General features: G+C 38.2%; 1 protein-coding gene across 1 annotated transcript in view; it reads left to right on the top strand.

Moving 5' to 3' along the window:
* Positions 1 to 26,826, top strand: part of HCN1 (hyperpolarization activated cyclic nucleotide-gated potassium channel 1) — a 197,094-nt gene that overhangs the window by 155,820 nt on the left and 14,448 nt on the right. The window contains exon 6 of the mRNA XM_009894211.1: positions 10,744 to 10,984. Coding sequence (XP_009892513.1) covers positions 10,744 to 10,984 — 241 coding nt within the window. The remainder of the gene's footprint in view (positions 1 to 10,743; positions 10,985 to 26,826) is intronic.

Below are 26,826 nucleotides of genomic sequence, written 5' to 3'. Positions count from 1 at the left end.
ACATATTACTCTGTTGATATCTTTACATAGTTCTGAGTACATATATTGCATTATGTACTCCAATATGGTCTTTACATTTCTCAATGTTACAGTCTATCTCAACACATTTTTCCTATGCAATCAGTCTATATTTGTAATATATAACCTTAAAATGAACTGTAATGGCAAGGGGTTTAAGGGCTCTCCTATGATATAAGATCAATATAGATAAATTTATTCATAAAAGTAGAACTTAAGATATAGTCTTAAGATCATTTGAAAATCTTTTTGAATAAATTATAGGAACATATTTCTTATGGAAATAATCCTCAGCCTATATTTAATTCATGAAGTGAGTAATGTAATTATACTTAAATGCTATCAATGGTTAAATAAATTTAAAACTTTTGGCACGCAGATGAACTGAAATTATTTTGAAAAAGAATATTTAACTGATGTAAAGAACATGGCACTGCCTATGCACCTGCATCCTGTGGCTTCTAGGTCTCACACACAGATGCTAATGGCAATTTCCGAGTGCTCTGCCGTCATCAGGGCCCCTTGCTTTGAGTGCATGTCTAGTGTTGGAGAGAAAGCACAACCACAAATATTTAAGGCCTTGGTGATTGTATGCAGAGAGCAAGCACAGCATGATTACTAAATGAAGATGACTTAAGGCCACAGGTATCTCCCCTGTTTTCTTGTTTATTACTTACGTAGCTGCTTCCTCTCCATGATCCCTAGACCAAAAATTTTCAGGATTTACAAGCGCTGGGGATGTCCTGTGCATCCCTGAACTGTCAAGGCTTGACCATGATTTGACTACTAGTTGTAATGTGACTCTTTCTTTGTTATTCCAATATATTATTAAATGTGTCTGCCTACTGGGTGTTTAAAGAGTATGATGCATTACTTTTACACTAGCTGTTATTACTAATCCACATTGACTAGTCTACTCCTGCCAGTTTGCCTTCACTTTCCTTCACATGATCTGCTATCGAGGCTGTTCTTGCTGTCACCATGCCTACTTGCACTCCTCAGAATTTCTTCCACTCTTTACACCTCTCCTGTCATTTATGTGTCTCTTTCCCCTGCAGCTACCAGTATTAGCCAAAGTGGCACTCTCAAGCAAATTCTATCTTCAGGGCTGTCTGGCTGTCACTCTACTAAGTTATTCCCAGAGTCTTCATCTGCATTTTTGCCGTCTGATGATATCTCTTCTGGAGCCAGCTCTCCATGTCTCACCCTTACAACTGAGCACCATCGCCATGTTTCACTGTAAAGCTGGGCTCTAGAACCAACGCTTTTGGTATTTTTCTCCTTCTGCATGCATGCACTGTGGTGCAGTGGCCTGAATGTGAGTCATGAGCTCCTTACACTCATGTTGCAAGTTCCTTCTCACAACATAACATCACTGAGCCCTTGTGCCTGATCCCACTCCAGCACCCTTCTCAGTAGTTTCCTTTAGAAGGCAAATTAAAATGGTCTCATAATTATCTTGTCCCAGTTCACATAGCAGAGCAGTGACGAAGGCTGATTCAAAATTAGAAAGGGATTGTGCATCCTCCTTATCTTTCTTTTTATGTCCTTCTGTTATATATAGATGTGTTGATCTATAGCTGACATTGTAAATATTCTAGCACATACACCGCACAGGCATACAGGCTTCTGTCACACATTTGACTAAGAAATCTAAATAAATCTTCTCATTGATTACAAATACTCTTTTTTTTGCCACTTTAAGATGTGGATTATACGTAATGTAGCAATGTGTAGATTTTGTGTGTTAGCTAAAGTTAGGAGTTTGCTGTTTGTCCCGTATCGTGATAGAGTAGGCCTTCATTGAATAGTTACAAATCAAAGTGGATGCAAACAGCAATGTATTTAAAAACTCTAAACATAATTTCAGTGTGGATATTTCAAGCTCAGCTAACTGGGATTTATCCAGTATAATCAGTAAGATTTAATTTAAGCCACTTAATAATTTTATAGAGAGAGGCTTTGAACCAATGGGCTTTTAATTCTTAATAAGAAGTAAGTGTTAACCTAGCAATTAACAAGATAACAGTATTTCTGATCCAGAGCTCTTGGAGAGCTTTAAAATAACTCAGTGAACAAATAACCACTGATTTTTAAATAACTGTTTTCCTGGTTGTTGTTGTTACTGTGTCAGCTAAACCATACACATAGAGTGTAGATAAAGCACATTATCTTGAGAACTACCTCCTTGCTGACTCAGTTGTTTTGGCCATTTAGGCTGCAGTACACAGGGGACTGGAGAAGAGAGGAGGGGACAAAGAGGGAGGGGTGAGATGGCAGAAGGAATTTCGTGCTAGTTGCAGCGCTCACAATAAACTCTCTATGGAAGCATTCCTAGCTTCAATGTCTGGTCTTGGCCAAACAAGTGAAAATCAGAGATCAGTTAACACAAAAATTTACATCCAATCCATAGCTTTCTGTTTCTCTTAAGGCATGTTGATTTTTCCTGCCACCTAGTTCTTTCCTACAGTACTTTTTTTTTTAGTCCCCCGTCGGCCCCCTGCTAGCTTCAAACACAGATTTTTTCCTCTCTGCTTTCACCCACCAGTTAGTCTCTTCATGGCCTTCCGTTTCTTCAGTGAGACAAACAATATTGTTCAGGTGTCACATGCTGTTCTGACTGGCAGATTTTACACAACAAAGCACCCAAATCAATATATTTTAGCTAATAAATCACACAAATGGAAGTGTAACTCACACTGCATTTGTGAAGCTCAACTGTCTCTTCCTCCTTCCCCCAACCCTCCCCCCCCCCCCCCGGAAATCAGGTGATATCTCACTGACTTTGGTGAATATAAGAAGTACTCTTCATTCAGAAAAGATATAACTAGCATTTGAGCTGTTTTGTTTGGAAGGATAGTGTAGAAAAAAATAGTAGTTGCCACATAGGTCACGTACAAGGTCAACCACTGATTGATTGGTGTTAGCAAGTGGCATCACTGGAGTTTCAGTACAAATGCACAAGAATGAATGTGGTTTCCAGAATCATCAGATTTCCAGATGAAGGAGGTGACTGGAAGCTCCAAAGACAGTGGAAAAGTAATGCTACAGTAGATGTTAACCTGTGAGCAAGTAGACTAGACAAAGTTTTGAAATCATTAGTAAAACCAACTTTCTCATATTTCTTAATCACTAATTTAGAAAAACATGAGTTGTGCTTCATTCATTTGTGCAGCAAACATGATGACTAATTCACACCAGTCTTCCATGTACTAACACAAGCTTCTGATATGGATACCAATAGGATTTTGTAAACTTCACATCTCTTAGGATTCACCTTTCTACTACAATTTGACAATAAATGTGTTTAAATCTGTAGTCTCATTGGCATAATGGGACAACTACAATATTTAAAATGCCTTTACTAAACAAAAATGTCAGTCTTAAGTGCCCCCTGCCCAAGATATTATTTAGTAAATACTATAGGATTAGTGAGTATAACACACAAATGGCAATGAAGATATTTGTTTACTCAGGGGCAGAAAACTGAAACAGTGATTGTTAAATACACTTGCAAAATGCAGATTATTTATTCAGCTAATAAAAGGGAACAGTGTCTAGAGCAACGGCTCTGTTATACAGCACTAATTCCATATTACCTTCTGTAATGAATTATGGGTGGTTTTTTACTAAGATCATTCAGGAAATTTGTTCAGCAGTACAGTTCAGAAGGGAAAACCTGAAAGAAGCAGAGATTGGTCAATTGGCCCAAACTTTAAAAACATATCTGGATTATCAGGGCTTCTCAGGCTTTTGAAATTAGACTGGCTATCTCACAATTACAGACTGCCTCAAAACATTGCCTGTATCGCTGTTCTCATTTTGATGCTTCTCATCCTTTCCCCAGCTGGAAACCAAACTTAAGAAGCATAGAACATTTCAGAACATTGAAGAAGATGAAAGCTAAATTCCCTTTAAAAATAGCTGAGTTAAGGAATGGATGGACAGTTGGATGAATGAAAGGGTGGAAAGATAGTGTCTTTTTTCTTTCTATTTTTCCTTCTTTCTTTTGTTCTTTTTTAATCTTCTAAATATAATGGAAGATCCAGAGAAGAGAAGCATGAGATGCACAGAACTGCTCTCCCTTAAGCTCTGTTAAATCAATTAACAAGCTGGGAAAAAGATGGATATCCTTCATCAGACTGACTTTATTGGAGGTTTGGTTGAACCATATATCCTCAAAAGGATTATCCTGTCTGCATTTGAATTTAATGCAATAATAATTCCAAGGCATAAAAAATGCATATAAGGAATTGAATAGAAAATCCTAATCAAGTAGGGAATGATAGAAGAGTATGCAGAAGGCCAACATTTAATCAACCAAGCCAAGAAAATATAATTGGTTAAATCTCTATCCCTTCTGTTTGCAAATGCATGAAAAGGATCGCTTTCCCTTAGGAGACAGCAATACTAACTACCATATGCTCTGTTTAAGGCTGACTTGTCTTAAACTAAGTTGAGCAGAGACAGACAGAAAAAAAAGACCTGCTTCAACTCAGTCCTGGTAGAATCCAAGCAGGCTATTTCATTCATTGTTTGGCTGGAAAGCCGATTTATTCCTCCCTTGCTTTTGCCTGCCTAAGCTTATCTCACAGCTGACTGGAAAATTTTCTGTATCTGGGCAACCTTTATGCAGGTACACTGGAGGTCTTGGGGACCCGAGGGCTTTGAAAATATAAATACACAGGCGGGCCACTGGTTTTCAGTGCAACTGAAGTCACGTGTGCTGTCTTTGCCTTAGACATCAGAGTTTTTTCGGGTTTTGTGCTTTGTTGTAGGTCAAACAGGTAGGTTACCTCAGATCAGAGCATTCTTGAGCTTTAAAATATATAGCCAAAGGGCTAGACAGTGAGGTTTTCTAAAACACACACTCACACAATATCCAGCTATGTTAACAGAATGGCAAAATATCAAAGTCCTGAAGAAAAAAGAATTGTGTTTCTCGATGCAGCTCTAGACATAAATGGTGGTATCCAAGAGTTACCCTATCTGTAAGTAAAATTTAAGCAGAGTCTATGTGTTAAAATTAATCAATGTGATTGAAAAATGGAATATCGTGGAAATCCCAAAGAGGAAAATGTACACAGTCATTATTACTTTCGTGAACACCTCTGAGCAAAATTTAGTTTTAAGTCATACATTCTGTATAGATGATTAAACAGAATGTGTCAAAGGAATTCGAACAGTTTCAGGTGCACCAGAAATGAAAAATATTGCATCCCGTTGCCACATGCAGGTTTTCTGGCATTAGGCAAGTTGTGAGCTAATGATGTAGTCATTCCCTCAGTGGGGTGCTAATCCTAGTCCTCCTGATTGCCTGCTGTCATAAAACCTATGAGAACTTAATATGAGTGATGCCTCCTTTCTGCCAAAGTTGACTATAATTGACCATTGTGTTAAAAAATTATGGGAAATCATGAACATATACAGAATATGACTTCTTAAAATCTGGGTTACATATATTTAACCTACTCCTACAGCCCCAAATTCTTAAATGCCATGCTTTTTCCTGTAGTTCTCTCTTAATCACTTGCTCAGTAATTTTTCTTCTGTGAGTTATTTCTAAGAGAAAAAATAGCTTTCTCAATAAAGTGATTTCTTCCTTTCAATGGCCAGGAAATTAAGAGTGATTTAGTTTCTCATCCTTTGAAAGCAGAGTGTAAAGGAGATGACACTCAGAAAAAAAATGTTATGCACTAAATTTTTACAATAGTGTGTAGGAGTGACCTAATGAAACTAAGCTAGTTTTCAGTGTAGTCATTAACAGACTTTGGTGGCCTACGCATCAGAAGGACATAGTTTGTAAATGGAAGTAGTACCTTTCATTAACTCAATTGGATTAGTGGGAAAAATAAAGAACCTTTCCAGACATACAGATCTGTCAAGAACTGTGTCTGCTTATTTCTTCTAGCAACAGCTTTTTCCAGTCAGTCTAGTTAAAAGCACTATCTCTATCTAAAAATCTTCTCCTGGAGCAAAGGTTCTAAAAACTCTTACACATGCCATCAGAGAAGTTTGCCACCGCCATGCCCCAGTCACAGCTAGGTCAACCTTGCAGCTGCTTCTGTAAATATGACCTCTTGAGATACATTGGGGCATTCATCCAGAAATATTGAACCCACACAAAATGGTAATATCTGATGCTTTAACATCAGTTTGAAAAAATAGTCAAGAAGACCAACATGAGTGATAAAACCAGTACACGATAAAGGAGCAGAAGCCAGTGTAATTACCTAACCAATCTCATATAAAGCAGACCATTGCACCACCAACTTAGTTCTTGTGTGACAGAGACCAATGCTTGAACTAAATCAATACTCGCTCTGTGTAGGTCTGAATCACTCTTGCCCTTTAACCACTTCAGCTATATGATGCACTCCTAATCCTTTCCTCAGGCTTCACTTGGTATTTACTTCATGTAGAGGTGAGATAAAATCATTATTATTTCATTTAATTCTGATATCATATGGGGTAGCATAATTTGAATCCAGTCTGGCTCTAAAGAATTAGCTTTAAGAAAATATGAGTGAAAGATTTTTCTCTGTACGAAATGTCAACTTTAAATTTGGCAGTTTGTTCTTTTGTTACCTTTCTTTTAAAACACAGAACTATTTCTCCTATTACTTTCTGAGTTACATAAAACATGTTCATAATCTTTACTGTTTTTTTCTCCCCAAGATGATATTTAAAGTAATACACAAGATTCTGAAATTGCAGCACTGCCTGTGATTAAGGCTCAGGGAAATGTATTTTACTTGCTCTGAATGATCTCATATTTAAATAAAAGAACACTTTAAAGAAACACAAAGCACTTAAAAATGACACATTTCTTTCTCTCTCAGTAATTTTCCACCTTCTACTGTCTTAAATAAGGAAAGTTTGTACTTCAGCATAAACTTTCACAGAAAACTAATCAACAGAATGAATGCATTACTAGGATATAATGGCTGAAATTACCACAGCAGAGTGGTTTTGTAGCTATGTTGGTACCTTCATTAGGCAACTCAGGCTGAGCAGGTAACGTGTGTATGCAGGGGTATATCCAGATATAGATGACATATTGAGAGAGAAAGGTAGGCAGAAGATGGGGCTATAAGAGGACATGAGGTTCCAAGGGTGAAAATCCTGGAACAAGGTTGTATTTTGTTGGGATTCCCAAGATGAGATTAATTCCTTTCTGGTTGGGCTGGCCTGGCTCTGTGCAGAGTAGTCATACAGGTCTGAATTCTCCCCTCTGTCTATATCGTGCTGTTCTGTGATGCTATTATGATATGTTACTGGTCACTTGTCCTTTTTTTCTAATTTTCCTTTTATTGACTTTATCTGCCCTACTTCTCAGCTTTCACTCTAGGCACTTTTTCTCCAGGTTTTCTGCTCCCATGCTCTCACTTTTTCAGGAATTTCAGTTTCTCAGTCTCTTTTTAAAGTCAACCTTCCTGCCTTCTTTTTTCTCTTTCTTCTCTTTGTGTTCCTTCCTTTTGTTTTCCTTGCATTCTTTCTTTCTTAATACTGCTCTGACTAGGTCTATTTTACTCTTTCTTCCTGATCATAACTGGAGTTGAACTTTCCGCACTCCCAGCCTTTTCTGCACTTCCCCTCCATTGTCTACATAATTTCCAGTCGATTTTTGCTTTCTTTAGTCATTTCCTTTCTCTGCCTCCTGGGCATGCAAGACAAGCTATTCACTTTCAGAAACAGAAAACAAGCAGCAAGTCTACTGAAAAGTCCCTGAGCAAGGCAGGACAAGTAATAGTTATTACCAGCTTTCCAGCATCAGCTGAGACTGCAGTAAGGCAGTCTCATACAGAGCTGAGGATGTAGTCTGGGACTCCTCGCATGATGCCACCATACTGTGAGCAGTAGGAGCAGAGAATAACTTCTCGTTGGGATGGATGTCATGGCTGAAGCTTAACTGAGAAATGGAGTATTTAGATGAGAGGGGAAACAGGCTTATCCTCATCCTTTAGAAAGACAGTCAGCTGGAATCCCGTTATAATGTTTATTCCCTCGTAAAGAATATACTTGAAGGGGTAGCCTGGGATTACTCCTCTTGACTTATCGACTCAGCAGGATTCACTGATCTTGAATGCCAGTGATACCTATCTGGCAGTTCACTCCTTGCAGTGCTGTTGCTTGAGATGATTTTTGGATTTGGGCAAACAACACGCATCTTGCATCAAATTTTCCACATGTTTTTACAACCAAGACTAGTTTGTGGAGTTTTTTTAAGCTCTGATTCTGATCTCATGTGTGTAGATAGTATTGTCCCACAGTGTCACACTAGTAGCGTCCATGTCTTTGCCTGCGCTGGGTGGGAGTCATAGCCAGACTGCTCTTCCTTTCCATAAGCACGAGTCTCACAGTCATTGTAAATCTCAGTGCTCTTTTCCTCACATCTTTTCTGTTTCCATTCCTGCCATGTATTCCTGTACATTTCAAGTTTCATGCAACCATGAAGAAATCTGCTCTTGGTCTCAGATCTGTCTCCTCCTCTCTTAATCCAGCCCATTTATGCTTAGACATGGAGTCCATACATGATGCAGTGTTTCAGCTGTCCCAAAACACTCAGAAGAAGGGGAAGTTATGGCAATCAGAGAAGGTGAGGGAGAGTGAGGCAGTACAGTGAAAAGTGATGGAAGATGAGTGTTGTTCTATTTCCCTCACTTATAAATAATTCTCAGGTAAAATGTTCTTGGTGGAATCATATCCCCACTGAATTCAACTGGAGTTTAGTCATTGACTTCAAAGATGTAGCATCTTACTCTTCATTCACTCTATATTTAACCCAATAATTCTGGAGTTAAAAAGCATATATTTTTTTCACCCCCTTGGCTCATTACAAAGCAAAAAAAGAGGAGGCGGAAAAAGGCTTTTATGCTGTTTATCTAAGTATATAGAAGTGATGCTATTGAGGCCAGAGTTCAAGAGAATTGCTGTACTGACCTTTGTTAAGAATCAGTGTTAATTTCGGCTTAGAGACCCTTCTATTTCCACCTTGCCATTATATAATGACACTTTTTTATGGGATTGTCAGAAGATATCATAAGTCTATCCTAGGAGTAGCACTAGGAAGGAATTGTGCCCTGTTTTTTTCTTTATTTCATGGAAAATAAGACATTGCTGGAGATAACAGTTTTCTGCTTCCCAGGTGCCTGGGGAGACATTTTGTTTCACATTATTTTTCCAAGTTCCACTGGCTTTATTTTGAAAGGATGTAGTTTCTCAGGGACAGGCAGTTATTTCTTCACTCTTAGGTCATGCCCATGCTTCTTAATTGAGTAGCCAATGGCTTACTTTCAAAGGGAGATTTGCACCTCCTTCCCAGATGCAAAGGTAATGATTTGAAGAAACTATTATTGTTTTGTTGCTTATACTGTGGAATTTCCCCATCATGCCTTCAAGCTGGATATCACATGGTGGGGGAGGGAGGAGAAGAAAGGAATTTGTCTGAACTGTGGACAAGTATATCTGAGCTTGCTGCTCAGAGAGCTGGTTGCATGGGATATATGAGATTTATAAGTACGAGACAGCAGATGCATGGGAGGTTGAAAAAGCAACTTCCAGCAGAAATGCAGTGGGCTTCAGTCAAGGCAGTGAGAGCACTGGTAGGTGGGATGTCTTCTTTACATCAATCACAAAGCCTTGGTTTAGTGTAGGAAATGTTAGGGATACTGCACTGACAATGACATTATATGTTGTTTTACAAAGCAGTTAGGTGACTGCTGGTTGTATTTTTCTTTTATTTAGTCTGTGTGCACTTATATACAGATGATCATATATGTTCTTCCTGTCGTGTTGGGTTGTTAACTCAGTAGCTGTTGCCTGCCTAAGCCCCTCTCCATGTGTAATACTGATTAGTCTCAGCTCTTCAGTTCACTGTTAAATCTATATGACAACTGACCATGCTAATTTTCCTAAAACAAAGTAAGGTCTGCAAGAATGAACTTGAAACTCTGTCACAAATTGTTCAATTTTTTTTATTTAAAGCAAGTAGGACTTTTATAGTTCTTTGGTACTAATGCTTACATATAGATGTGTTCATAGTTGGGTCTGTAAATATAAATATTCTTGGTGGGAGACACCCTTAAGGACTGTAGCGGTCTTAGGAAAATAGCATTACTTTTTCCATGTAAGGGTCTACTGTATATGCATTTCTTTGAAGGACAGGGATGTATGCTTCTGTGTTTATAAAATTAATTAAATTCTGGGAAGGAGATTTTCCTGTTGATTTCAGCTAGCCCTGCAGCTAACTGTAATGTACATTCATATTACCACTGGAGTTGTTCTGATCAGAAAGATGTTACCTGCTTAATATTTGAAAACACAGGGCTTGCATAACTTTGTCACTAGTACAGATACTGCAACAGCCAATCTCCTTGTCAGACAGTGTAATTTGTGTTTAATTTTTATCTTTCTGTCATATATTTCCCCTTAAAATCCAAAGGGAATAACAAATAACATGTGAGAAACCGCCTGAAGAAGACAACCTTTCACCTCAGATGTACAAATCAGACTGCACTGTTGTTTCAATCACTTCACTAGAAACAGATGAAAATATAATGAAAAGGTTAAAAATTAGGCAGAGAAAGAAACACAGAAAAGTCCAATATGAGCATAAAGAACTTTCTTGTGAAGGAAGCAGAAAGTCTTTTTTTCAACGCCCATCATATTATATACACTTGCTGACCATTATTATAATTATGTTTCCTCCCATCTGCCATTTAGGAGATTGTCAACTTCAACTGTCGGAAGCTGGTTGCTACAATGCCTCTTTTTGCTAATGCCGACCCAAATTTTGTGACTGCCATGCTAAGCAAACTGCGATTTGAGGTGTTCCAACCTGGAGATTATATCATCCGAGAAGGAGCTGTGGGTAAAAAGATGTATTTCATTCAGCACGGTGTTGCTGGTGTCATCACCAAATCCAATAAGGAGCTGAAGCTGACAGATGGCTCTTACTTTGGAGGTGAGTAGGTAAAAAATGAATGATAACACTGGAGTCAATGCACTAGAACAAAACATGTTCGGCTATCAAAAACATAGAGACATCAGAATAAGTCTACTGAGTGTCTTTTGCCTAAACCGTTCCAACTACAGAGAAGAGTGCACCAAATGTTTCAGAATAAGACGTTCAGAGTCTGCTTACTGTTGTGAGGATAGCTATTAAAGATGCAGAATGACCTTCCTGAATTTTGAAGTTATTTTGAATTAAGAGCGGTGTTATTTAACAGAAAGTAGTTAAATAAACATATAATAATTTGCATAGTAATTTTGCTTTTTGACAGAATTTTAGCATGCAGCAATGTTTGTCCTTCCAGTATATACTATGAGAAACTGGACTCCCTATCTGGCTAGATAGCTCTCTAACAGAAGTATATTAATGAAATGCAGACATGAATTTTAATCCAAATTTGAATCTGAATATTTATATTTGGATGAAAGCAATCTCTTTTTTTACATATAATAATTGACCAGTATGAAAATGTTGTTCCTTGTGAATGCAAATTGTCTTTGTGCACCAGAATAGGTGTCTGCTTCTGTGAGTCGCAGCAAGGCTGGTTTCCAGAAGTTGATTGAACATTTGTGTGTAGCACTGCTGTCCATGACAGTTACAGTTAGTTGGTCATTGTATTACTTTTCTGTTGAATCTCATGAATCATCCCAGAACTCATGCAAATTCCTTTCAGAAAATGTTCACCTGAAAGCCTAATCAGTGGCATTTAGCTGGTATACGGAAGTGGGAAGCTTAGAAAAGTGAATTGGGCTCAGTGTTTGAATTGGGCTATAGAGTTACTTAACTAATCCCATTTTAGAATAATATGCTAAAGCAACTCCTACTGATCTGGCCAGCAGGCCTTGTCACCCTGCAGTAGCCTCTGCAAGGTGATTTGTACCAGTATTTGTAGAAGCACTTCGGTAAAGAGGTCTTGTGCTTATCCCACGGGCTTAGACTGTACATGCTGCAGACAGGAGATTAAGGAGAAAGAAAAGGTAAATGCTGAGGAGGAAGAAACAGAGCAACCTTGGTGTTGGTCTTCTCTATGCTTAGCAGTGCCCCAGTTTATGAAAATGAGTTTGCAAGAGCCTGCGTGCTGAATCTGACCATAATACTCCTCTGAACCAGCAGAGGATCAGAGGGGATTGCGCATGAAAGTATTTTATGTAATGCAGACAAAAAATAAGCTACTTGCAGTATCCAGACACCACAAGAACTTATTACACTGCATACCGAAGCAGTTTTCCTCATCCAGACACCAGCTGGGATGAAGCAAGGGGTACAAACATGGGGGGAAATGCATCCAAAGCCTGGCAGCTGCTGGGTCAAATGGGACATAACAGCTGCTGCTGGATGTGGCCTGAGGAGACAAGGGAAGGAGAAGGAGAAGGAGAAGGAGAAGGAGAAGGAGAAGGAGAAGGAGAAGGAGAAGGAGAAGGAGAAGGAGAAGGAGAAGGAGAAGGAGAAGGAGAAGGAGAAGGAGAAGGAGAAGGAGAAGGAGAAGGAGAAGGAGAAGGAGAAGGAGATGAAAGGAAAGTGGACAGGGAGAGAGAACCTGAGAAAGAAGTGCCCCAAGATCCAGAGTGGTGTGATTCAGAAGTGTGAATTGAAAAGGTTTGGTTAGTCAAAGCTGAAAAAAAAGTAATTCTAATATTCTCATCCCTTTGGAGAAGACACTCTTCCCCTGAAACATGTATCAGAATCTGAGTACAGCTTCTTGACCAAAGCAGACACAAGGAATGTTGCATAGTGATAAAATGACAAGCTGGAAGAGTAAGCCTGTGTTCAAATCCTAAGACAAATAACCCTTCTTTTGCATAATGGAGACATGCAAAATCCGAGATCGAGATACCATTTAAGAAGCTGCAATGTGTGACTTCAACTTCAACTGTGTAGCTCCCAGGTCTGACACAATAAATCAGTATCAACACTTGTGCTCTCACAATCAAGGGAAAGCCACACAGGTGGGAGGGGTGTGCCATACCTAAACATTCTTTTTCAATTTTTAAATGTCTTATGAATTGTAAGTTCCCAGTCCCAGCTCAGAGATGCTAACTGTTGGATATCAGGTATGTCCTGGAGCTGAGTCTCCTGGGGACCCTGTCTCTGGGGAGATTTGGCAAGAGTCCCTGGAGAGGCAGCCTCATCTCCAGAACTCATGAAGGGTCTCACCAACATCCTGCCTTGGATTTGGAAAACATTTATCAAACTTAGAATATGTAAAATGTTTGGGTATTGACAACATCGTATTAATAGAAAACCTATGACACCCTGGAGTTGTTGGAGAACTGGAGATTAGTGTGAAAACCAAGATTTATGAAGAACCAAAGCAGTGTCACCAGTATTTGGGAGAGGCTTGAATGGACACTGTTGGGAGAATGAAAGGCTGGAAAACCAAAAGTTGCGAATAAAGAGAGAAAATAATATCTGGGGGGTTGAAGACTGAGATGCTGCTGAACTTTTAAATTCTTTTGCCTGATCTTTGTTCTTAATTAAAAAACAGGCTTCCCTATGGATCTGGGTGTTATGTCTCACATGTAACTAGATAACTCTTACAGTGGCTTGGAAATTCTTCACAAAAAGAATGTGCCTGTATAACTGTCAATGGAATAGATTAATCAGACTACACTTCACCTCTGCTTTACGTTCTCTGTTGATTTTTGAGGGATGTGTGGAATGGTGGCTCTAGAGAGCCCTCCATAGTTCTGGGATTCATTACCATCTGCCTCTTTCCTCATCTGTGCTCACTGGTTTCTCCTTTCTGGAGGGAAGGAGTAAGTACAAGACAGTAGCCACAGAGATCTTGTAGTTTGCTCATTAGTATTCCTGTGGGAAGAGCATCCTATCCCTTAACTTCATGTGTGTTCATAATCTAATCTTGAACTTTGTGTGCAGGAGCATTACTTAGCCCAGCAGCGTGTAGGATGCTAATTTTCATCCCAGTATGTTTTTTTTCAGACTGCTACTTGAAGGTTATTATCATCCTATATATCTACTCCAAGTGCTAGTAGGAATTTGAAAGTAAATTCTGGTACTATCCTTTTGCCTAGGCCATGTACCCCCTATCCTCACCCCCACTTCGCCTTCGATGAAATACACAAAATGTGTAAGGGAGCGTGTGAGAAATACTGACCTGCCTACGCTCCCTCAGATCTGCAGTCAACATACCAAAAAACAATATCCCCAATTATTAGATGATAAATATGTTCAGAAAAAAGTGTTATTTGAAGTTGACTATGTTCTTTTAAACCTTTCAGTAATGACCACAGAGGAAATGTTTTAAAGAGAGTGCCATAAATTATGTCTTGAACAGACGTGGATCGCTGGAAGGATTGTTTCATAAAGATTCAGGACAATCCATTTTTCCTTTGCCTTTTACTGTCATTTAAAGAAAACAGTAACTTCTGATTGCCTCACCTTAGAATCCCTGCCATCACATGATGTGCTTGTGTGAGTTTTTATAAAAGGGACAGGAATTAGGCTATGAAGAATACATGAAGCTGATTTTCACTATATTGCACAGTTATATAGTCATTTCTACCTCAGTGAAATGATGTAACCCACAGTTACCAGTGGAGAATTCCAAGATTTAAATACTCTATAGCTGCTTTAATGGGATTCTGCAGGACCATATCTTGTTATTTTTTAGGAAATACAGCAATATTTATTTTTCCTAGATATCTATAGATTTTTTTCTGCCTTGCTTCACTTTTTCCCTCTGTTTTCTAAAATGTCTCCCAGTTACCTGTTACTAGGAATGGTATTGCTGCTACTTTCAGCAAAGCGGTAAATGAGTCTTTTCTCTTCGCAAATAAAAGAGAAACTTCTCCCGCTGAGACTGACACAGTTTTCGTATGAGGGGAAACAAGGTTGCCCTGAATGGAAATTATGACCTTCTCCTTCTAGCTGCTTCTGTAGGGAGAGTAAAATGTGAATGAAGAAGGTCAGGAGAAGGTGGATGGTCAGGGCTACGTTAGCACACAGGTCAAAACCATAGGGGAGGTTAGAACAGTTTGGGGAGTGAGATGGGGGTCAACAGAGAGGACTGTGTGGGTAGGAGTCAGGTAAAATGAAATAGAAGACAGAGGAAATGTGCGTGCAGGGGAATGTCATGGGCATGAGATTGATGGGAAAGGGAAGAAAATGCAAGGGGCAAGAGCATGTCTGAACAAGACTAAAGCAACTTCGTGACGCTGGAAAGGAGTGGGAAGGTGCTTACATCTATCCCTTTTGAACAGCAAGTAGGAAAACCTGACTGCACATGTGTTTGCAGCTAAGTTGAATTGCAAGCTTCGGATGAACACACTTGATTTCAGCCTTCCTGGGATGGAGAATAAGAATCAGGAGGCAGGGGACAAATGTTAGCAATTGTGTTCTGAGGATGTCGTGATGGTTAAATTATTTATTTTTTGGTCATCTTGTCCATGGTTTTGAGTATCTGCAGTTTACAATACTGAAAATATAAAGTCTTTGTTAAGTACACAGCAGTGGAGAACGAGAGCTCCCCAATTTTTTTTTTTTTTTTGTCTGTCTCAGTGCATATTTCTGTTTCTCTTCTTCAATACCTTGGTAGTTCAAACTCATTTATACTATAATCCCAGGAATAAGTGGTAGGGAGGAAATTGCTAGTTTTCCATCCTACTGAACCTTTTCCTCTGGGTACCAGGTGATGACATTAGAAATTACTCAAAGGCTTCTTGTGACAGAAGGAATTACGGGACAGATTGCATATTAATTCTTCACTAGACACATAAAATTGGTAAAATGCAAAGATTTTGAAGTCTTTACATGTAAAGCACAAGAATGTGAGTCTTTTACTTATAGAGAAGCATAGTTCATCATTTACTGAGGCTTTACAAAGCAGAAATAAAAATGTATCTATTGAGCCTAATACTAATCTAATTTACATGATACCAATATATATTGGTATTAACTGGTGTAGTACCGCTGCTATGAGGCAATTCTGATTTTTGCTAGGGTAAATTTTATCAGAATCACTCCATAATAATATTGTATATGTTGGTGATTCAAAATGTCTCACGACTAACTACAACAAGCATGCAGGAGTGTGATAAGCTAAAGAGAAGTTTGCCTTAGTAAAAGAACCCCAGCCCCAGTTTGCTGGTGTCCACATGCGCTCTGCTATGAACTGCACGCTACTGCTTGGGGAACACAGGAGAAACACAGCTTTTTGCCATTTTATAACTCAGCTCACATTGCTATCCCTGCACACATAAAGGTTAAAACTGTCCCAAAGCTACTGCAGAGCACGTTGACGAGCAGGAGTGGTTTCACGATGTCCCGTTCCCCTCCAGCTGCCAGCCCTGTGGAGTCAGAGGAGATACTCTGGGTGTGCAGTCCTGACCCAGCTAAGCGTGTGCTGAACTGCCTTTGTCCTTAACTGGTGTGCTAGAGTGGGGCTGACATGCCTACAAAGAGGAAAAGAGAGGAATAAATCCAGCGTTACCCATCCAGTAAGGCTCAGTGCAGCTTACTAAAAGGAGGATTTCTGGGAACACGTTCAGGACTCTGCTCTTACTTCACTTGCCTTCTTGGTGGTGGACAGAGGACTGATTATTCGTTGTGGTCTCATCCTGCTCTTGCTGTAGTGACTGGCAAAGTTCCTCTCAGCCTCAAAGGACACAAGATAAGACTTGTCTCCCTGCTATCTTTTCCTTTCTCCATCTGTTTTCCCACCTGTGTTTACACAGGATTTCCTTCATTCAGCAACCCAGACGTAAGTCCCAGGAAATTATAACCCCTTTTTTTCTGTTTTCAACAGATACGGTGTTAGAGCTGAAGGAATGATGATATTGCTAGGGAAATCCAAACTGAGTGAGTAGGAAGTGTAGGTATATTTTTATGAATAGGTTTGGGGGCGCCATGGAGGTTTCATTGTGTTTGCAGTTGGAGGGAGTTTCCTAGTCCCAGTAGGTAAGTGTGCAATAATTCATGGTACCCAATTTATGATATGTCCATTGTAGTTCCCCTCCCCATTGTTTTTCTGCTTTTTTCCCCCATTGAGAATCCAAATGGTATTGTGCCACTTGGAGTCACTCAATAAATCAATTTTTAGACTAACTAAAACTCATATTGCTTAAAAATGATCTTTTTTTCTATGAGCTCCGGGTATGTTGAACATGAAGAAGTGCATGTGATTTTTAAAAACTCTTTTTATGATATATGTATGGGAATTCAGGTGTGTGAATGTGAATATGAAAATGTAACAGTCTACCTCCTGTGTTGTAATAAGAGAAAAATACATGTTTATTTCACTCATTCAAAGGCAGGTATCAGTAACTGTCCTGAATATCATCATCATCTAGCAAAATTCTATATAAATCAAATTCTCATCCACATCTTCCCAAAATACGTCCCGGAGACATATTATGGCATCTGTTCTTTTTTTGGTTTATTTTTTATACGATGTAGTTCATGAAATACTTTAGTTTTTTAAATTATTTATTTCACTTAAATTATTTAATACTGTTTTAACAGTTATCCTTCCACACTTGAAATTCTAATAAATTGTATCTTGCATTTTCTTCAGCTTGTAGAAGGCCAATTAGCCAGAACTTCTTTGACCTACCTATTATTTATGGAGCTTTTCCCCATTTTGGAATAGCAACTGTCAGTGTATTTTAGACCAGTGCAGTGGAAAATAATACCATGGGAAATGTTGAGTCACTTTAGATTATATTTTGCCACTTTTTTGGGGGGGGGAGGAGGAGGGTACATTCTAGGTACTTCCTTTTGATAAACTGCTTTTAAAGATTTGCAACATAATACTGATTATAAATAGGGAAAATGCTGTTAAAGGGCCTAACTGATCACCGCTTTACACCTGGGCAATATGATACCATATACAGTTTTACAATTCACAAAACTACTGTATATGGCTACTCCTTATTCAAAGCAGTGGTGAATTAAGTCTCTCAGTATTCATACTCCGATCCAAATAATTAACTATATGTAGCCTCCCTGAGGTGAGATTATTCACACTCTTAATGGTAAGTACACAATTAAATGCTTTAAGGGAGCAGGATCTGCAGATCTCCATAACAACTAATTCGTAAAATACTTTTCAGGTGAAAAGTATGAACATTTTTCTAAAAGTATTGTCTGCATGATTTCTTGTTCTGCATTGTGTTGTTCTTTTGACACCATATTTTATATAGAAAATGCCATGTAGTCAGAAGAATTTTTTGCTATTCAGGCAGATATTATTTTTTAAAGTCTAAGGTTCCTTTTAAGAAATAACGTACTGCATGATAGAAAAAAAAAAGAGAGAAGTGGGTTTGGTTTGGGGAGTTTTATTAATTTATTAATTAGCAAATGTAAATATAAATTTAACAATATTGATAATAATAATGCCAGTAATAATTCTTGATATCTAAATAACATAGTCTTCAAACCAAATTATAATTCTAATTCTGCAAATTCATGAACTCTATAATTTTTAATTTAGACTTTATATGTAAAAGAACTAAAGACAAGCAAAATATCATATCAGCATAGCTTGGAAATCTGAGGTGGCCAACACAGATAAGCCAGAAGATTATATTGCAAGTACCTTCAATTTTACATAGTAGAATTTAAACTAAATATTTGACTTTAGATTAAATATTTAATCTAAATATTTAATTCAGAACTGACAGTCTCTGATCATTTGTTTAATAATTTAATGGAAAAAAATGAAGTGCAATATTTTTACAGTCCACTTAAATTCAAGTTGAATATTTTAATTTGTAACTGTTATTGTTTGCCAAAGTCAAGATGACAAGAGCATAACGTTGAATACATAAGTAACTAAGTGGCTTTTTTCAACAGGGAATAGGCATCCATCTGAACAAAAGTAGGCATAAATGAATCACACAAAATCACTTGGCCTTTGACTCAGCCAGTATGAAAGCTAACTCTGTTACTTAGGCACATTATCTTAGAACCTAAGATTAATTAATTTTTTTTTTAAATAAAATAAATATCGGTCAAATTATAAGATTTTACAGGATAATAAATACACTATCTTAGTCTACAATGGTAGAAAGGATGCTTCATTAAAGTGGAATAAAAATGTGTGAATGCCCTGTTATAAATGGGATTGAAGATAAAATAAAGGACATGCATTTCTATTTTATATAATGACACTAAGCTTCTGTTCTATCAAGCAGAGCTTTTTCAGAAGAATTTGAGTTAACAATAGAAAGTGGGCAGGATGTAAGAAATGTTACTGGCTTCTGTTTGGTCTAGTCATGAAAACTTGGCCACAGCTATTTTTAGTACCTTCAGACAGAAAAAAGAAAAGTCAGTTCAGGATGGAACATGAAATGTCTGGTCAGATAACATGCTACTTTTCATAAAGGCAATTGTATTCTAACCATGTATATTTGGCTGTCTTTCTTGATGTAAAAGTAATTGTGACTAGCAACCTTTCTGAAAAGAATTAAATTATGCTGTCAATGTATTGTTTAATATCTTCATCAATGACATATACTGAGTGATTGAGTGCCCCCTCAGCAAGTTTGCAGATGGCACCAAGCTGAGTGGTGCAGTTGACATGCCTGAGGGATGGGATGCCATCCAGAGGGACCAGGACAAGCTCTAGAAGTGGGCCTCTGTGAACCTCATGAGGTTCAACAAGGCCAAGTGCAGGGTCTGGCACCTGGGTCGGGGTAACCCCCAGTATCAATGCAGGCTGGCAGATGAAGGAGTTGAGGGCAGCCCTTTCTTGAAGGACTTGAGGGTACTGGTGGATGAGAAGCTGGACATGAGCCAACAATGTGTGCTCACAGTCCAGAAGACCAACTGCATCCTAGGCTACATCAAAAGAAGCATGGCCAGCAGGTTGCGGGAGGGGATTCTGCCCCTCTGCGCCAGTCTGGTGAGACCCCACCTGAGTACTGTGTCCAGCCCTGGAAACCTTAGCACAGGAAAGACATGGACCTGTTGGAGCGGGTCCAGAGGAGGGCCACAAAAATGATGAGGGGGGATGGAACACCTCTCCTATGAGGACAGGCTGAGAGAGTTGGGGTTGTTCAACTTGGAGAAGCAAAGGTTCTGGGAAGACCTGATTGCAACCTTTCAGTACTTAAAGGGGGCTTATAAGAAAGATGGGGAAAAACTTTTTAGCAGGGCCTGTTGTGATAGTCAGGGGTAATGGTTTTAAAATAAAAGAGTGTAGATTTGGACTAGATATAAGGAAGAAATTTTTTATGATGAGGGTGGTGAAACACTGGGACAGGTTGCCCAGAGAAGTGGTAGATGCCCCATCCCTGGAAACATTCAAGGTCAGGTTGGAGGGGGGTCTGAGCAACCTGATCTAGTTGAAGATGTCCATCCTCATTGCAGGGAGGTTGGAATAGACAACCTTTAGAAGTCCCTTTCAGCCGAAAGTATTCTATGATTCTGTGATATATTAAGCATATTACATTGAATTATGCTTAATAGTGTATCAGCATTAGCCTTACAGGAAATATGAGGACTTAAAAACAGCCAGTTATATATCAGTCTTGTCAGAAATTACAAAAGTCATTAGAGAATGGCTAAAATAGATTGGCTTATTGCATCCCAATGAGCCTTGAAAATTAATATGTGTCTGAAATGTCTTTTTTCCATATCAACATTTACTTATGTCACAGTAGATAATACTTTAAAGGCTCTGCCAAGTTTTTTTAATGATTCTCACATGGAAATAATAAGAGGCCTGCTCTGAGTAAGTCTCAAAACATCCGAATTAGTAGCCTGTTATCACACTGCTTTTCTCAGAGCTGCTATAAAGTGGTGTATTAAGCCATATTCAATAAAGTGGACTGATAAGAATATTCAAGGAACATGCTTCTCATAGGTAGGTGGCATCAAAAGACAAATTCGGGGCAGTGTAAAGAAAGGAGCATACTTTCATGCTTGTTGACAAACCCTAAATAGGGTTTGTCAAATGAAACATTTTTTTAAATAAGTATTTCTCTATAAATCCTATCAAAGTTTGGGTCAATGAAAGTTAGGCAACTATTTTCAGGAGAACAATTTTTCCACCAGGAAATTTCTGGTATCTCCAATGAAATATGTGTACCTATCTGCCAATCAGAAATAATGTTAGGAAAAAAAAAAAAAAAGAATAGAACCTCTCTAAATTGACCACTTACTGTACCAAACATTTTGCATATATATACAAAGGTTAAGCAAATGAAGGCTTGGGAGGGAGACCTTTAGGGAAGACAGTAATGGAAAGAAATATAGCAAAAAAAAAAAATAGTTTTTCTCCTCTTTCAGAAAAATGGTTATAAAATGCCCATTATGGATACCTGTCTCCAGCTGCTTCTAACTCATCTGTTGAGGGTTGGCAAACCCTCCTTTTTCCAAATGGGGGGATTTTGTTCCAATGATAACATTCTGAATGAAAGGGCTAATCTACTTTTTTTTCCTACTGACCATTTCCTGCCTCAAGAACATGAAAACCCCTGTTATTACTAGTGGCTATTACACCATGGCATCATGTCATCCTCAAACACAGAAGCAAATATTCTTTTCAGTCCCCATTGCATTCTCCTCCTCTCTCCATATATATGACATGATACATATGGGACGTATTCATGATGGAAAAATTATTTCAGCTGGTAAGGGTGCTGGGAAGCAGGGACAGATGTTGGCAAACAAGAAGCGTGTTTCTGACTCGCAATGAGGGGATAATTCCACAAGTCAGTAAGCATGAGTCTCCAGCCTACAGAATGAAATAGAGTTTTGCATTTTTAATTGCTGTATTAATAGAGGTGTAATTCACCTTTTTCTAATACTTTGCTGTTTAAAAAACTCACAATTTAAACATTGCTCTTTAGGGTTCATTTTCTGTTTCTTTGATTTGTTCTGTAAAATAAAATAAAATAAATTAAAATAAACAATAAACATGCTGAGAACTCATGTGTCGGGGTCTTCAGAGCCAGAAATTTCAAGTGACTACAAACAGGCAATAGAAATGTGAAATAAACTAACCTGATGAGTTTTTTAATTTTTTTTTTAATAGATGACTATATAAGGGCAACAGCTATCACAAATAGATAAATTTAAATTAAGTTTAGGTAAATAGTTCAAAAAGTGACAGGAGCCTGAAACTGAGGCATTCAGGAACTTGTTTTGGACCCCTAATTTTGGCCATTTTCAGTCCCTTTTCAAAATAGTAACTACTCATCAGTGTATCCAGGCCTTTCTCTGGCTGATGAAGCCAGATATCCAAAAGCAACCTTACAGACAATTGTTGGCATTTTTTAAATGAAGAGGTCATGCAGGCAGTGTCTGCTATTGCTCACTCTGACAAACTCAAACTGTCTCGAATGCAATTGCACATTTAATGTAAATAAGGTGGGTAAAGGTGTGGGTTTTGCATAGCTTTCTTTGGATAATCCAAATTACAAACCTGGCTGCAAAAAGCAGTAATTGTCTCCATTTTCCTTCCTCCTTAAGTTCTCTCCTTTGCTGCAGGCATGTTCCTGTTGATCAGTGACTATATTTTAAGGTTTCTTAAATATAAGAATGAATTCAAAGCTAAATTTTACCCATGCCTCTTCATTTCCATCCACTCCATAGATCTGGATTTGGGGAATATCACTTCCTTTTTTTTTCCTCCACAGTTGTGTCTAATATGAATGTAAATGCTGTTTTGCAAAACAACCGCCAAATAAAATCTACATAACTATGTGCCATAGCATTTATTTTTTAAATAGATTACTGAAACTCATTTAATTGGTCTAAGCTCCATTCTGACTAATCATAAGACCTGGTGCTAGTCATTTTAGTATCTATAACAAAAGGAGCATATCCCTGGGTTTTCCATTTTGTACACTAGTGATAATACATTGAAAGATAAAAGGAATACATTTAAAAATTAGAAAAAAATAAATAGACATATTTGATGTTTTCCAGAGTTCAATACAGACAAAGGAGACAGAAATGTTAAAGCAATTACATTTTTATCATATGAAACAGCTTCTCCCTGTTTTCTGTATTAGAGATGATTAAGTCAACATGGAACTGGGAAATCGCTGCATTTCAGAAAGAATGGGGTATCTAGAAGCTTACTGTTTTGAGGTTTTTTTTTAATTGCTTGAAGTTTATATAGTCCTTTCTTAAAAACAAACCAAAACCATCCCATTACCTGTTGTAAATCTGGGAGCAGAGTGCCCCAAGTTGAAGGTCCCTTCCTGTGACTGGCACACCAAGGAAGTGCCCATCAGCTAGTGTCTGGTCAGTGGACAATTTCAGTAGCTTGAAGGAAATCAAGAACTACTGATCTTCGCACCATGCCAAAGAGTTGCTGTTATGAAGAGTTACATTAGAAAAGAAGAATAATCTAAACCTGTTACTTCTGGGAAGCTTTCTCTGGAGACTTACAAGATGGGTGGCTGGAAAGAGCTCTTGTACATCTAAGTTTTGTCTATAATAGTTTAGGTACTCATTGATCTCTGTAAAATAAACAATATTCTAATCCAATGTCCCGTTCTCATAAAACATTCCCAAATACGGTCGACCGACTGGCCCAAGCCTTTGAATTGCTTTGATTTTCCATCTTTCTTCGGCTGCTGAAAGTAACCAGATGGTCTGAATAGCTTCTTGCCCATTTGCACAGCAATGTGCGTGCCTGCTACAAGATGAAACAAGTCTCCTGCTGAGGAACTGAAGCAATAGTCAGCTGTCCTCAGCTGAAAAGACATTTCATTATATCCTGTAATGTTAAATGTGACAGATGATCAGAAACCTGTAACAGCTTTGGAAGGGACAGAGCACTTAAACTGCTGCAGTTCAGAAATGCATAGAAACTGCTAATTATTTTTACTTGATTTTAATACGGAGTGCACTGCATGGCTAAAATACTAGCTAACCTATTTATTCATTACTACAAAAAAATAATTCCTGCACCTGGTAAAGTGAACTTTTCTTTTAGTTCTGGTCTTCGTGTACTCGCAAAACAAAGCTGTGCATACAATTATAAATCACTGTATTAGTTTTCTACATATACCATACTAAGCTAAGAAGACATATGGAGACAGGACTGGTTTTGTGTCCTTTAATGAACCAGCTAACTACTGAAGTCATAGCTGTTTCCTTTGTCACTGCAGTTTTTCTGTTGGTGGACACATTTTGTCTGCAAGGTAACTTTATATTGTTATTTTTATTCTTGAAGTTTTTCAATCTCTAGTCAAATGTTAATGTGACATAGAAAGCTGAGTAATTACATCTGGAGTATAAATTGTATGTAAAATTAACTGACACTTAATGACACTGTCAGATAAACTCTACTGCTTCCCAGAATAAAAAAGGGCTTTTCGTAGGTCTGTGTAAAGTGGGAACGGGAAATTATTGCTAGGGTAGCAAGTCTAAGACTAAGAAAGCAACGCAACATCATGAATGGTGCTAGAGGTGAACCGTTCCCACATCCCCAGCAGTTCGTTTCTTGAAGAAAAAGGTGTATAGGAATCACATAGCAACAGGGGAGGGGAAAAGTTGTCACCTACAGTTGCATATCGATACAATGAACCTGATCTCAGTTGGAACCAAAACTGTGGCCCATACAAAAGGCTTACTAATCCTAATTCTTTAAAGGTCATCCTATGGATTTTGTCATTCATCTTAACTCATTCAGGTTTTCCCCAAATCAGTCTTCCTTAACGCTGTCTTTCAAGTATGTAGAATTTCCTATCCAGAGTGTTTTGACACACTAATGCAATAATAAAATATGATCTACACATTCTCTGTTTTACAAGATATAGATATGGGCAAGCTTCTGTAGAAATTCGTAGTGTTCCAAAAACTGAACCTGATGCTGTTGCTGAAATACTGCCATAGAATCATTTAGCTTGCAGAAGACGTTTAAGATCATGGAGTCCAACCATTAACCTAACACTGCCAAGTCCACCACTCAATCATGTCCCATGTATGCATGCAAATGATATAATTTTGATCAGTTTTGATTATTATAATTATAACCTTCAGAACACGCTTAGCTTTAAACTTTTATCACTGCACTTTTTAGTCAATGTCTTGACAGCAAAAAGTACATTGTATTTGAGAGCTTTTCCATGTTCTTTTAAGAGTTGCATTGCTCTGTGGGAAAGATCTGATGCTAACGCAAAAAAAAAAAATTGTGATTTTTACAGACAAATTAATTACATTTTTATTAACTATGGACTGTAAGAATAAATGAATGTTTTTAGCATTTTTAGTGCTTCCAAATAGTCATTTTTCATTAGTGCGGTGATTGACATTTGTTTCAGAATGTTCTAGGGAACAGTTGTCCAAAGAGACTAAATAATGAAAGTAAAATTTGCATTAAGAGTTGAATTACAGGTTCATTGTAGCCTAGTACATAATTATTAATTGGAATTGAAGACATTATTTTGTTTGGAAAGGAAAAATAGAAGTATTTGACACTTTGAAAGTGTCAGCATGAAGGCAATGCACCATGCCAACCGCAGATGGGAATATTGGTGAGTAATATGCTGCCGCCACTTTCTTTTTATGCTAGTAGAGAACCTTGTTTGTCCAAGCTGTTTGAAAATAGTCTGTGCCCTTTGTGTTTCACTGCACACTACTGTGCTATTGTTTGCATTTCATAGTCTGTTGAAATCAATTGAACATCAAGTAGAGCATAATTGTTGAGGGCACCTGGTGTACTTGATGCCACTAAGACTTCCTTTAAATATATCATGGATATTTTCATTACTTTGTTCTCTCTATGAAATCTACTGTTTATTTCTTTGTTTAAAATAAAAAAAAATTACTTTGGTTTGTTTAAAAGAACACAAGTGTTTGATAGGAACACATTTTGACATTCTGTATTCTTCCACTCCAGTCCAAGCAAATGAGATTTTATATATTATGTCTTATTATGCTTGAGATTTTTTTCCAAACAAATGGCTAATAAATGAAATGAACTTAAATGGAGAGCACATACAATTAATGAGCACATTGGACTTGTGGCCAGATTACAAATGATGCTATTGATACATATAACAAAGCAATATAGATGATGGATCTCTGACTACAATATAACTCTAATCAGTCAAGAAATATTGCTGGAAAGGCATTACATGGGTATTCATCACATGGTACTTTTTTTGCCAGAAAGCTGTTGTCCATCTTTTGAATGAGACTATTCAACTGGAGCTCAGAACATGAAGCTTACTTTGCTTCCTGAGCAGGCAGGCTCCACGCTGGCACTCCCTGGTCAGTTTCTAGGTGCTGGGACATTTGTCATGTCTTTTCTGACCCATTCTTTATTGTCTTATCTAACTAGAAGACTCTATTATGGTTATTAAGAGACTTCCAGAAAGATGTTCGTCAAGCAGAAGTTGTGCTGACAGAGTTTGCAGAATACCATGTATAGTTCTCAGTAATTCTTTCCATTCCCTTCACTTGACAAGAATAATACAAGATGAAAGAAGGGGCCCTCTACTTTTGCCCATCTGCTCCACTCTTGTGAGATCCCACCTGGAGTACTGCATCCAGATCTGGAGTCCCCAACATAAGAAAGACACTGACCTGCTGGAGCTTCTCCAGAGGAGAGCCACGAGGATGATCCGAGGGCTGGAGCACTTCTCCTATGAGGAGAGGCTGAGAGAGTTGGGGCTGTTCAGCCTGGAGAAGAGAAGGCTCCAGGGAGATCTTATTGCGGCCTTCCAGTCCCTAAAGGGGGCCTACAGGAGAGCTGGGGAAGGACTTTTTACTAGGGCATGTAGTGACAGGACGAGGGGGAATGGCTTTAAACTGGAAGAGGGCAGGTTTAGATTAAACATTAGGAAGAAGTTTTTCACTTTAAGGGTGGT

Source organism: Charadrius vociferus, unplaced genomic scaffold (genome assembly GCF_000708025.1).
Source record: "Charadrius vociferus isolate BGI_N301 unplaced genomic scaffold, ASM70802v2 scaffold70, whole genome shotgun sequence".
NCBI lineage: Eukaryota > Metazoa > Chordata > Aves > Charadriiformes > Charadriidae > Charadrius > Charadrius vociferus.
Note: the sequence above shows the minus strand (reverse complement) of the source record. Positions and strands in the feature narration are given on the sequence as shown.